General features: G+C 37.6%; 1 protein-coding gene across 1 annotated transcript in view; it reads left to right on the top strand.

The window, feature by feature from the left end:
* The window catches only part of RAMP3 (receptor activity modifying protein 3), a 40909-nt gene extending 29212 nt beyond the window's left edge, over nt 1-11697 (top strand). Inside the window, exon 5 of the mRNA XM_050971115.1 lies at nt 10215-11697. Coding sequence (XP_050827072.1) covers nt 10215-10470 — 256 coding nt within the window. The 3' untranslated portion in view covers nt 10471-11697. The remainder of the gene's footprint in view (nt 1-10214) is intronic.
* Nucleotides 11698-13402: the final 1705 nt, after the last annotated feature.

The following is a 13402-nucleotide window of genomic DNA, read 5'->3' as shown; positions in this document are numbered from 1 at the left end:
CTTAGAGGTGATGTTAGAAAGCAGTTCTGTTGTTAAATCTCAGGACTGTCAGCTGATGTGCCTTTCAACACCTTTCACGACCTTTTTGAATTGTATTGTGGTAAGATCAGTAATCAAAAACAGTCTTCATGGAGCTAATTTTTAAAGGCTGTATTTAATAAAAACCATTACATAAGATTTCTTTGTAAAGTTTCTTGGTGGTAGGATAGTATGGTATAACTTGATAGGCTGATTATTTTGTATTATGCAATGCATATATAATGGACAGTGTATTTTTAGAGGCAGTGAAAATAAATGTATAAATGTATTATGAAAAGGAAAAGTTAATGCAAACTTTTCTGGTACTTCTAGTTTGCAAAACAATTTCTACATTCTTGTTTTCAAACGGATCAACCACGAGCATACAATAATGGAGGTTAACTCAGCAGAGACAAAAAAATAGATTTTCTTGCTCCAGGCTACATGTGGTATTAGTCATGTGGTTGACTGTTGACAACACAATAGGTAGGAATTAATGCTACTATGTTTTGTATTCAGGGTCTTGTTTCAATTACAGAAGTTTATTATGTAACAATACTTTTTAAAAAAAGTATTTTACATGGTCAAATGCCAACGCTCTGGCATTTCTATTTATCTTTACAGAATAGAATGTAATTAGGTGTTGGAAAGTAGTCTCAAGACATGAAGTGCAGTCTTCTGCACTCTTCAGCAGATAAGTCACCTTCTAAAGCCTGTAGTGTAATCTGCAAAAGGCAGACACATGTTGCTGGCTGCACTGACAAACTTGGAAGCAATGTATGAGATGCCTGTAGTGCTTATAGAAATAATAGAGATATGGCAGCTTTGTAAAATTAAAAATTTTCTCTAAGTTAAGTGCTGAGTATAGAAGGAGTGGAAATCAAAGGTTGTCAAGGCAATGGTGCATTGATGAACAACTGTGAGTACAGCTCTTTGCCGCTCTCAAGAAATTGATATTTTGCATTTCTCTCATGTATGCAAATATCTTTCATCATTTCACTGACTGCTAAAACATACCATTTCATATTAAGGTATCATTATAAGACAAACATAGAAATATTCAAATGAGAATTCTGGCATCTAGAATTGGCTTCTATGTCTGCCTGTGGGACTGGGAGTTATCAGTGAGGTGCTGAGTCCAATTTTTATCTGCAGGAAGGTGCTTAAGGAGCACAATGATCTTAAGTTGGTTCTATATTATGTGTAACTTATCATGTTGCATTGTAATCTATAATGGATTTTTGCTTCCTGTTACTGGGAAGTATATATATCTAATATATATTTAGGCTGATTTGTAGTATGCAGGGCTAAGGTATTAGTATTGCTACTTATAAAAAGTAGGTGCAAAAATGTAAGGTTCTTTCTGCTGTTGGCTGTTTCTGTGCAGGGAAACAGATTGTTTTTTAACCATTACTATAAAAATAAGTCATTGTTTTCATCAGCCAAAGAGGAATTGGATAAAGGCTCAGAAAAAACCCTACTACTTGGCTGCTCACAGTGCTTAAATATTATCAGACCCATAGCAGCTTTCTTACATTAAGGGTTTGTAACACTTCACTGGCTATGTGTGCCATGTTACATTGCTCTTCCTCAAACTGAGGAAGAGTTTAGCTGGGCCCAAGATGAAGTTAAATAAACTTAGCAGATCCAGGAGCTACAAAACTGGTACCTTTCCCAGGTGACAGTCTCAAGATGCTGGGTCCCTCTGCTTCTGACCTGCCGACAGTCTGGCTGGACATTATCCAAAATCCTCTGACAATGTTTTTGGCACCTGCTTTAGGAGGGTGCTGGCTTACCCTTAAGCAACTCCAGGGAGTATTGCAGCACTCAAATCTTTCATACACAGTTCTGGGTAAGGAGTAAGGCCCTTTGGGTCCACCATTTGCTTCTGTTGTGGGTATGAGATGTTGGAACAGTCTTGGGAAGCCACGAAGCACAAGAAGTAGTTACATAAGGAGAGGGAATGTGTCCTTTCCACCACAAGTAAGAGGGGAAGACACAGCAAAGGAAAAAACCCACATTCAATGGTGAACATGCTGTGCTGTCAAAGTCATGCTAAAACATAATGATGTATTTGAATTGCAGATAAGCAGAACTTTTCTAAATTAGGCTTCTTCCCTAACAGTGTTTTTGCTTAATTTTAAATCAATTTCTAATGTTGTTACTGTTCCTCTGATTTTATGGTTAATTTTTCATCAGTTTTGGTCTCATTTGTGAGCTGTGCGTGCCGAGATTGCAATTTTACATAATTCATTTATTATGCAAGACTGAAAAAGGATTTATTCTTTAACTAGTCCAGTAGCTGACATAATCTGAAGCTTAAGATCTGTAATTAGTCAACTGATTTTTAACTCCCATTATTTGTGCTCTGCTTGGAGCAGAACACAACAGCCACTCTCCTCCCAAAGCAAGTGGCTTTTTTAATTACAGGTATTTTTTAAAGTTTATTTAAAACCCATTTTCCATAAATAATCAGGAAAAGTGTACATTCTTTACATGCTCATAAAAATTATGGGAGTAGGGTTATGAAAATGATGATGAGAAGTTCAACTTAGATTATTTGGGTTTTATATTTATAATTTAAAAGCAAATTCAATCTGTGGAGATGCTACAGTGAGTGTTCCTCAAAATGTAAGCCTGATTGACTGATGACTTCTGTTTCACAGCTGCATATTACCAGATATTTCTCTCCCCTCTTTCCAATTGAAGAAATAGTGCTGTGGTATTATAAGAGGCTTGTGCTACTTTGGAATAAGTGGAATCTAATAACAGCTTCCACTCAGCATGTGACACCTTAATACTCTTTAATATCCTCATAAAAATGGAATATGGGGCAGTTGTTTGCAGATGTAGGCTGGAATGAAGAAGAAGGGCTCTTCTGTTATTTCTTTCTCTGTGAGTTTTTGTTTCTTGGTCAGAAAAATTGTTATCTTCATGGTTGCTTGTTTTGAGTGGCTGTCTGGAGGCCAAGCTGTGGAGCACCAGTCTAAATTCCAGCCCCATTTTCTCTGCTCACCTGTCAGCTTGGTTAATCTAGATAGAAAGAAAAGCCTCGAGCTCCTGAAATGTGGCATGAGCTCAGAGCAGTTCTGGGCCAGCAGCTTCCCTCCTGATTCTGGCTCCTCCCTGGGTGTTGGATGATTGGATTGAAGCTGGGTGAGCATTTAATTTTGGAAGCAGTGCTGGAATGATGGTTTTGTCATGGCGTTGGAACATTCTCAGAAGAGTGGAGACAAATAAGCTGTTAATTGTTGCAGACTTTACAAGGTGAATGAACAAAGGTTGCTGATGTATTTGGGAGAAAGCAGAACCATCTCAGGAGGTGGCTGTGTCAGTGGCTGACCCAAACACCTGCTTGCACCAAGAGCCCTTGCATTTGCACTGCCTGGAGTGAGGGTTGTGCCAATCTGTGGTGGCTCAGGTGGAAATGCTTTTGGGAAGGAGTTGAGCTGAGATAGACACAAGGATAGCATGCTGCTTGCATGTCTCTCCATCACTACAGTGGCAGATTTGAGTGTAATTCTCTACTAGTCGGCTTTCTTTGAATGAGGCTTTTTTTTGCTAGGCACAACAGGTGTGGGACTCATCTGTCCAAAGTACTACTTGTCCTGGGCTCTCTTCCTTGGCAGGGGAAGCTTCAAGGAAGCTGTATTGTGCATCATGCCCTACAATTATTCCAGTGTTTTTACCGACTCTAAAAGCAACCTGGTTTGGAGCATGCAGAAGTTTGATTTGAAATTGTATATGACAATAAATAGGAATTTGCCTTCAAATTGTGTTATTGGCTTTTCAGGGCTCTCACCTCTGTCATGCTTGGCCTCTGAAAGAGGATATGTACCAGAAAATGCTAATGGTTTTCCTAATGACAATGAGGGGAGATGCATGATGCACAGCTGATGGGAAAGGAAAAAAATCCCAATCTCAGTCAGTCAATCTTGCCTGTGCCCTGTCATTGTGAAGTAATCTGAATTAAATAGAGAAATAATTGACTATAATGGAGAAAAAGCAGATGAGGTAGCAGAGATTGTGCATCTGCCATTTTGAGCACTGAGAAGTGTTTACTGGAGATCTGAAGATGGTCTCATAATTTGGATCTGAATTTTGGGATGCTTCCTGCTTCTGTTCACGCGTTCTAGTACAAGGTTTAAAATTTCATCTGTAAAATTTCAAATATTGATGCACACAAAAAAGTGTTTGCCCCTAGAAACATGCTGTCTCCTTTGGTGAGAAGCCCAAAAAAATGAAGACTTTCACTAGTTGACCAACTTGACAAAAACTTTGAAACTTGATCCATAAATAAGAGGTTTTAAAATTTGCATTTCCCTGACAGAATCACAAGCCTCATGTGTTTGACTGTAAGAGGAGGATATGTAATGATTCTATTCATGCTATTAAGGACATTTTCCACACATCATCAGTGATGGCTACTTGTGAGATACTGTGCTTATAAGAAGTTGGATATGTATGCTAAACTGTTTGTGGGATTAGGATTTGTCTTCACTTACTCTTTTGATTTTTGTCTAATTCAAGAGAGTTATGGGATTGGCTTCTGAAGACATGATGTGGTTAGTGATGGCTTCAGGGACTACTTCCCCTCTTACTGGGTATTCTCCAAAAATGGGCTGAGTGTACAACTAAGTAATCATTAAAATCTAGTCAGGAGTGGTGGAAGTTAAAGCCTGCTTGCCAGTTGAAGTTTTTGGCTTGGTAAAATTCTGGTGCTACTAAATATTTGATCTTAATAATGCAATGCCTTATGTCAGGCTACATTTACCTCCTTGTTCTACATTTGCTTAATATAGTGGTTTCTGCTGCTCATTAGAGATGGCTATTAGGTGTATAAAGTAACTGCTTACATCTATAGTTGCTCTTTATATTTAAATTTTCTGTCTGTATCTTTAGGGAATTAACAACAATTTAGTAATAGTTGTGCATTTTTGAGGTTTTAGTTCAGTTTATTTTGCATTTTCCAGACAGCTGTTGATGTGAAACTAAGGGTGGAGCTCTGTAATTACTTCAAAGGATACCAGAATCTGTTTATTATTTTCAACCCAAGTGAGTAAATCTGTCACAATGTCATTATTTAGTGGCATGAGAGTACACTGTACTTTATAATTTTTTCATTAAACCTGTTTCTCCCCACCCCCATTCATTTTCTTCCTTGTGGTTTTGTAGCACTTTATTTTCTTGAGGCTGAATTCTGTACTGGAGCTGCACAGCAGTAGATCTGATCTGATTAGGGAGGTAAAAATGTGGCTGTGAGAATACTCATCTTGGCAGAAGATATGTGATTAAAGGAATGGTGAGACACAGACACAAACCTGTTTGGAGAGATACTGAGTGAGAAAATCTCAGAAATATTCCACCATATTTACAGGCTCCTAACTCACTATAAAATTAAAGCTGTCCTTTTAACATGGTGGTGAAACATCAGGAAATTATCATCTTAAGGTTTCGACCCTTATTTGAAGTTCATCCAGGCTGTTACAGATGGAAATTCTATATAGTCTGGCTGCATCTCACATAAGAATAGGCTTTTTATTTTCGTGAGGTTTTTTGCTACTTCCTGCCTCCACTTCATCTGGAAATGCTGTAAGAAAAGCCTTTCTCGTCATATGATATTTCTTGTTAATATTTTTACATTTCAGATTTTTGTATTCCAGTTTGGGTGGAGGTTACAAGGATGATAATTCAATTTAATATGTGAATGTGTATAAAGAAATTTTTGGTTGAATAATCTGGGGGAAAGCAAATAATTTTAAAGCATATTTATTAAAATATACCACATGACTTGTAGTGTCCTGAAACAGTGTCTCTAGGTTGCTATCTAGGATTGTATAGTAGCAGGAGTGGGTGTCCCTGGTGTATCTGTTACCTGGTTTGCATCAAGACTCAATTATCTCAAGAGAGATTTTTCACTGTATTCTGAGTACTTAGTGGACTCAAAATAGCAAAAATTGCTCACAATGTATTATATATCTTGTACTACCCTTCTATAATTATATCAGGAATCATGAAACTGAATTATTTTAAATGGGGTAGTGAAAGTGTGGTGTTTTGGTTTTTAATTCCTGGTCCTCTTCATTAAGCAACTGCAAAACATTCCTGACTGCTTTATGTGCTGACTGTATCTGTGGTGGACTATCCATGGGTGCTGGAGAGGTGGAAAGATTCTCCAGTTGGAACTGACAGTGGGTCTACTGGCTACAGCCAGAAAATGCCCTCAAATGTTTTTCTTAAGTAATATATATATAGTATTCAGCTTTTTGATAAGTGTTTGTGATTCTTTGAAATAACAGTTTTGCATTGGAAAATGCTTTTTTGTTAAAACTCTTAGTTAAACAATCTATTTGTTTTCTTAGTCTCTCAAAAATGCGGAGGAGGGGGTTGTGGGACTTGTGTTTTTGTAAACCGTTCACCCCTGCAGTTTTCCTGTGCAGGGATATTGAGGAACTAGAGCATTTCCTCCCTGGAAATGTGGGAAACTATGGATGAGATTCAAGCCCCACTTAGACTGAGAAGTGCCCTGAGTGAGAGGCAACTGTGTACCCTGAGATAGATGAGATGCAATAAACCTAGCTCTCTATTTAAATAGTTTGAGTGGACACTCCATGAAACACTGTCCCATTAAGGCAAATGTGTCCACTACCATTCCTCACAATAGCTGTCCAGGTTTCCAGGTTCTTAGTTGTAGGTAATACATAAAAATGTATTTTCTCATGGGTAAAATACAAAATAAAGTACTGCACACTTTAAACAACAACAACAACAACAAAAAAAAAAAAAAAAAAAAAAAAACCACCAAAAAAAAAACCAAAAACCAAAAAACAGTGACATGGTTGTTATTATCAGGTTTAGTGAAAATATAAGGTATAGAAGAAAAAGTTTGTGTGCTCTGAAAATGAGGTATTGTTCTAGAATATTGAAAATTATCTTTCATGACAAATGTGTTATAGTTCAGAGATTGCTCTGAAAGGAATTATTTTTTGTGTTCTCTGAAAGTATTTTCAATCGTGTGTAGTATGACAAAGGAGTTGGTTCCTCAATAGAAACTAAAGTTATCCTGAGCATATCAGGGCAAATCAGGATAACTGATTAATATTCACCTTCATGTGAATGTTGCTGCTCAGACTGTGCTTAGATTTTGGTTTTTTTGTAGTGGACTACTTAGCTGAGTTGAAACTCATATAATTTTTTGGCTCATTTGTCACAGAGCTTGTGACCAGGCTCCCTGTGAATATCCTATGAGTACTACCTAGGTCCCTTGTAGCTAGCCTGAAAAAGATGAAAATGTGTCTCAGCACAAAGATGTTCCCACACCCTCCTATAATCTGAAAAGTGAAGGAGCTTGAGCTCCAATGTACTCTCCAGTTATTTGTTCAGAGAATAAGTAGAAATTATCATTTCTTGTTCTTTCCTTTCACAAGCTGTGGAACTTTAATGCACTTCTTGAAGTATCTCCAGTCAGAGGCCAGGACATCTTTGTCATAGCCATTTTATTACACAGAATGGAAAGGTTTTCTATTCCAGCCTTTACCATTTTATTGAAAAGAATTATGTAAGACATGAAAGGATTAGGCATAGGAGAATTCAACTGAAATTAAATATCTATTAACCACCATCTCTTTCTTAAAAAATCCCAACTTGCAAACCAATTGGTCAACTACAAAAGCATCCATGCTGTAGTAATGAGGATGCAGTTGCTCCTGTCTGAGGCTGCTGTTCCACAGTGCCATGCAGAGAGGATATTTTTTTTTTTGTATGAACTTTCTGTTGCAGTGCATAAACTCTAAATTACAAAACTACATAAATATTGAAGTGATTTCACCTTTACTGGCAGACATGTGGTTCTCCAGCAGCTAAGATTTTCCTTTACATTCTCACAGTTGTGTGAACTAAGAGTTATAGTGCAGGTAGGTTTTTTTTTTCCCTTTTTTATTCATGAGAGAAGGTTTTAAGTAAAAAATATAAGGAACTCCAACTTCAACAGCTCCAACTATTACAATAACATTTTTATTCTACTTTATCCCTTAGGGATTCAGTATTTCAAATACAATTTATCTCCCAAGTTATTTTTATCTGGCCTTTTGGCAACACTTAACCAGCTTCTACTAGCTGTGTTGTATTTACAATCAAAAATCAGTGGGAAATATTTTTGTTTACACCCTCTAACATTTAAGGAAAAAAATCTACAGAATTCTTTGTAGAACACTGATTTTTCTATCAGATTTTAAACACAGAGTCAAAAAAATGCATCAACAAATCTTTGAGCTTAGGTAATTTTATGCTGACATCACCTGGATTTATTGTTGATTTTCTTATTGAGGCAGCTGTAAGAGCAGCCATTGATGGCACAAAGGTGCCCATGAGAGCATGGCCCAGAGCAGGCTGGAGCAGAGTCCAGCATTCTGGAGTGTGTGTGCCAGGTGGAGCACTGACCTGTCTGGGCAGATGGATGCTCCTCCATCTCTGCATTGTAGCCTGCTGAATCTTGCAGCCTTGCCTTCAGACCGGTTGCTCTTCAGGTCCTCTGGGACTGTATGTCCCACGTTCAACTACACATCTCCAGTTCCTAATTTAGCCCAGGGACATAAAGAATGGATGCCATCAGGTCACACAGAAGAATGACACAATTAAAATAGCAAACAGCTGATATTTGTATTTTATTTTTAGCTTATTTCCTGTTGTTTTCCTGTGGTTGCTGATGCCACAAAAGCTTCCTTTCTAGTGGCTTTGTTTAAAATGCACATACATTGTGCGTATATGCATCTTCATGATGGAGTTTGGTGTTAGATGTCCAGTGTGTTTGCTTATGAATGAAGCAATAGTGGCTCAAACTCCTTGAAAATGAGAACTACAAGGAACTTGCAGAAGCCCCTTTCTGTGGTGCTTTTTCTTCTTCTCTGAACACAGCCCTGAGAATTTAGGTGCTCAGCAGGCTGTGATCCCAACCTGTGTGGTTGTAGCATGGGCAGGCAGACATTTCCCCTGACAGACACACAGTAGACAGCAGACATCAGTCTTGGCCCAAACGCTGAAATGTCTCTTCTCCTTTAGTTTACAGCAGAGCATTGAGTCAACATTAGTCCCCTGTAGGACTTAATGTCAGAATGAGTCAATCCCCAGGAGTCCATACTTACATGGTGTGAGGGAGAGCAGGGTCTTCAGATGCCATAATAAGATGCTGTCCCTGAAGGTGTCGTGGGCTTTTGCTCTCTCCTTTCTATTTTTAATTCCCCTTTGAAGTGAGTTTATTGAGTCACACAGGACTAAAATAAATGCAACAGACAATAATTCAGCTTCCTTATTTCTTGCCCTATTCATGCACTGACCAGACACTCTTCGTCTTCCTAATTTCCGATCTCCTCCCCCATATCCATTCACTTCCCGAATTTCTTTGGCTTAAAATAACATCACAAAACTCATTTAGGCTTATTGCTGCCTTTTTTTTCTTTTTTCTGAGGGGTAGCCAATTTTCGTAAATATAAGTTATTCTCGGACAGGTAAGTTTTAGCACATGCAGCCTCGAAATCACATGTTAGGTATTATAAGGAATTCCCAGCTTTTCATAAGCAAACACGTAATCAGAATTTATTTATTTATTTATTTATTCCATGCTGGGCATTTGCTAGAGTTGGAAAGAAGAGGAATCTTGTCAAAAGCTAACTTTCTGTGTGTTTATTTTCCCATTATTTTCGTACATCAGAGTGCAACAGAACCAAAATTTTTACACAGTACTGCATGTTGTGATTCAGTCCTAGTGCCACATTATAATTTTCATGACAACATCATGTCTGGTGGCAGATGAGGCATGAAATACTTTGTTCAAAATGTCCTGTTCTTGGCACATTTGTGTGATTGCTTTTTAAAGAATCTGTAGATGTCTCTGGTGAGGGAGTTCTATTTGTACTTAGGTGGCATTAGGAGGTCCTGGCTGCAGTTTGATTATCGGGGTTTGATTATTGTACATCTGGGATCTCAGAACTTCACATGGAATCTCTCAGTTGCATTAGTACGTGTGAGTCACTTCTCCTTCTGCCTCGCTGTGCCACAGCTTCCATTGGAGATCCTTCAGCAGAAAATCTACATGATAGACCCATCTTAGAGATTTCTTATGGCGCCTTCCATAGCTTTCTCCAAGGGTAACATGCATATACATTCTGTTTCAACTTCTCTTATTTTTCTTCTACTCCCAGGTATTATGACAACTTTACCCAGTGCACAGAACGTGAAGCCAACAATGCAAGTTGCTTTTGGCCAAACCCCCTTGCAGAAGGCTTTATCACTGGAATTCATAAACAATTCTTTTCAAACTGTACTTCAGAAAAGGTTCACTGGGAAGATCCACCGGATGAAATTCTCATAACCCTGATCTTGATCCCAGTCATGCTGACATGTGCCATGATAACGCTGGTAGTATGGTGCAGCAAAAGAAGTGATATCTTAGTGTAAGTTCTTCCTCTGGGCTTTCTTTTTCTTCATTTTTTTCTTCTCTAAACATTAAGAAAGGAGGACGAAGAGAGGAACATGGCATAAAGATTTCAGATCTGCTGAAATGGAACCAGTGAGATACTGAGATGCTCCTGTGGATGAAGAGCTGCTGCTGCTGCTGCTGCTTTGTCACTGCTTCTGTCTTGACCATGAGTATTGGTGGTGGAAAGCTCTACTTCCATCAAGCCTCATCAGCATGGAATTCACAGGCAGCTCTCAGAAACAGGAGAGTTTCCAGGCAAATGGACCCCTTGACTGCAAAAAGAGTAAAGTTACTTTCCTGAGGGCAAAAGGGGCTGGTAAAATTTTGCAAAGCTGTATGTGTGTAATACTGACTTGGGGGGAAGTGATATCTCTCGAGGTTTTGTGCAGGACACTCAAGGTTTTCATCTGTGAACTCTGTGACTTGGAGAGACCCCTGGCACAGGAACTGATTATGGATATAACCAGGTGGCAGCTTTTCTTAGAAGCTAATCAAAATCATCATTATCAAAACTGGGAAGTATTGTTCTGGCAAAGAAACAACTTCTGTGTCCGGTGACTATCTGCACAGGGAAATTATCCTGCCACATTATAAAATAGTTTATAAAATTCCTTTAAGCATGGCTGCTTGGAATTATATGTCTTACAAACAAACTTTGGGAGGACATGCAAGTCTTACTTTACAGAGCTGGAAAATGTGAAAGGAAATTGGTTGATTATAAATATACTAAGGAGTAATGAAGAAACTCATACACCAGACTCTTTGTTTTTCCTCTTTTATAATTATTATTCTTGATGACTTGTGTTCACTGTATACTTCCCACTCTCACTCCAGTTTGTGCAAGTGTTATACTACAAATAAATATAAAGGTGTCATGTTGATTAAGGTGCCTTTCAGAGTATTGTACATAAATAATTCTTTGTCTTGTGAAGAGTGTGGGAACTAAAGTATGAACATCAAAACTTGGAATAGTAGTAGGAGGAAAGAGAAAAATTCAACTCAGAAATCTTATTCTGTAAAGTTATGTAATAGTTGGAATAAAGATCATATGCTCAAAACAGAAGAACCTATCTGTGTTGCAAACCTTTTCACAACATGCCTTTCGGTCCAATGCTCTTCTATGACAAGAGTGCAATGTCTGTTACAAGTGACTTTTCATTTCTCCATAGCTTATGCACACAAATAAAATACAGTTGAATGGCCAAGTAACTGTGTTTTATATGTTTTATACTTAGATTTTATCCTTTAAGGTTCTGGCTCCATGTTTGAGACTTAGGTCTATGAATATGAAAAGCATTTCCTTGCTTGAATCAAATTAGAAGTGCTCAGTTTACTAGATTATTTATCTACATACATTGTGTATAGATAAATAAATAAACCTTATAAGCTATACTGGTTTGTTTTCACATCTGTTCACAAGGATTGAAGGCACCAACTTGTTTATTCATTACTCTGATGTTGGAATGATTCAATTTTGAAAGTGTTTCCTGTGTGTTTTTCCAAAGACTCTTCGTCATTCTCTAGATGCTACCAGAAATTGCTCTTTGTAAAACAGAAGAATGAAATAATGTATTAAGCAATTCTGTTTAATTTTCTATTAAACTTTTATTTTCGGTATTAAAATGCATTGGACCACCAAAACTAGTGGTCAGTTAAGACACCCAACCCATTAATTTTATCCAAAATACTGTTTGGTTAAGCATTTTGTGTGGCCAAAACCAAACAATTTTATATTCTGCATGGGGTTTTGTTTTAATTCTCATTTACTTAAACTTCAGCAAGCTTCAAGGCAAGTTTCAAAACTTTGGTTTGGAAACCACAGAGCAAAAATTTTGGCTTTTAAAAAACCACATTCATTTCAACCTAATTGTCATGTTTGGGCCAAATTCTGGACAGTTTCTCATTCATTTGAAATCATGTTCACCTAATGAACAGGCTGCCTGAGAGATATCAGTCAGCTTAATTCATAAGCTTAATTTATAAAATGGATTGGCCTAGGTAGTAAGTGAGGAAGAAAGCACAATGAATTCATATCACCAGATGTGTTCTGTTGTCTTTAAAAGAATGCCATCTTTAAAATCTCTAGTTCAAAGAGTCTTTTAAAATATAAGATTCAAAGGAACAGAAATAGTGGATTTTAATACATATGCTGTAGATTAGGGGTAGAGGATGCTGACACTAGTCTGTGCTTTAGAGAAAGAATTTAGTCATTGTCTTCCTCACCCAAGTGTGATCTTCTATTACTTTTTATATGGCTGAAGAAGGGCAATGAAGTTGAAACAGTGCATGGGGAACAACACAGATTATTTAATGTTGTCTCAATGTTTTAAATCTGAGAAATGTTTATAGCATTTTTAGGAAAAATGCAGCTGCAGTAGTTAGTTCTTAACAGTTGTGTACATTAATAGGGACCCTGAATGATAATTGTTGAAACTTTTGACATAGGTTGTACTATGTGTTGATGAGAGTTAGTGCATTTTAGGACCTTTTTATGTCTCCCCCAAGCCTATTTCCAGTGGCAAGAAAATCTCATCTGGTACCAAGAATCTGGCTCATTTATTAATTGCAAATTAATTTGATATCACAACAGAGTCTCAGGAATAACGATATTCAAAAAGAAATAACTTGTTCAAAATCCTTCCTAGAACTAGAATGGTGGTTGATCTCCAGCAATATTTAGGCCAAAAGAGAAGTGACAGCTAGCTGACATTGTTAATTGCTGTGAGTTGTGGGATTTTTTGCATTCAGTAGCAACTGCGGAAGTGCATATTTCCATGGGGTATAAGAGCTTCAGAAAAAATTTAAAAGAAGAAGATGGTGACTAGCAGCACCTAGACAAAGGCAGAGAGGGTTGTCATCTTTTTCAAGAAAATTAGCAGGAGGCCAAAGGAGGAACAGAGTTCCTTCAGG

The sequence above is a fragment of the Serinus canaria genome, chromosome 2, assembly GCF_022539315.1.
Source record: "Serinus canaria isolate serCan28SL12 chromosome 2, serCan2020, whole genome shotgun sequence".
Taxonomy (NCBI): domain Eukaryota; kingdom Metazoa; phylum Chordata; class Aves; order Passeriformes; family Fringillidae; genus Serinus; species Serinus canaria.
Note: the sequence above shows the minus strand (reverse complement) of the source record. Positions and strands in the feature narration are given on the sequence as shown.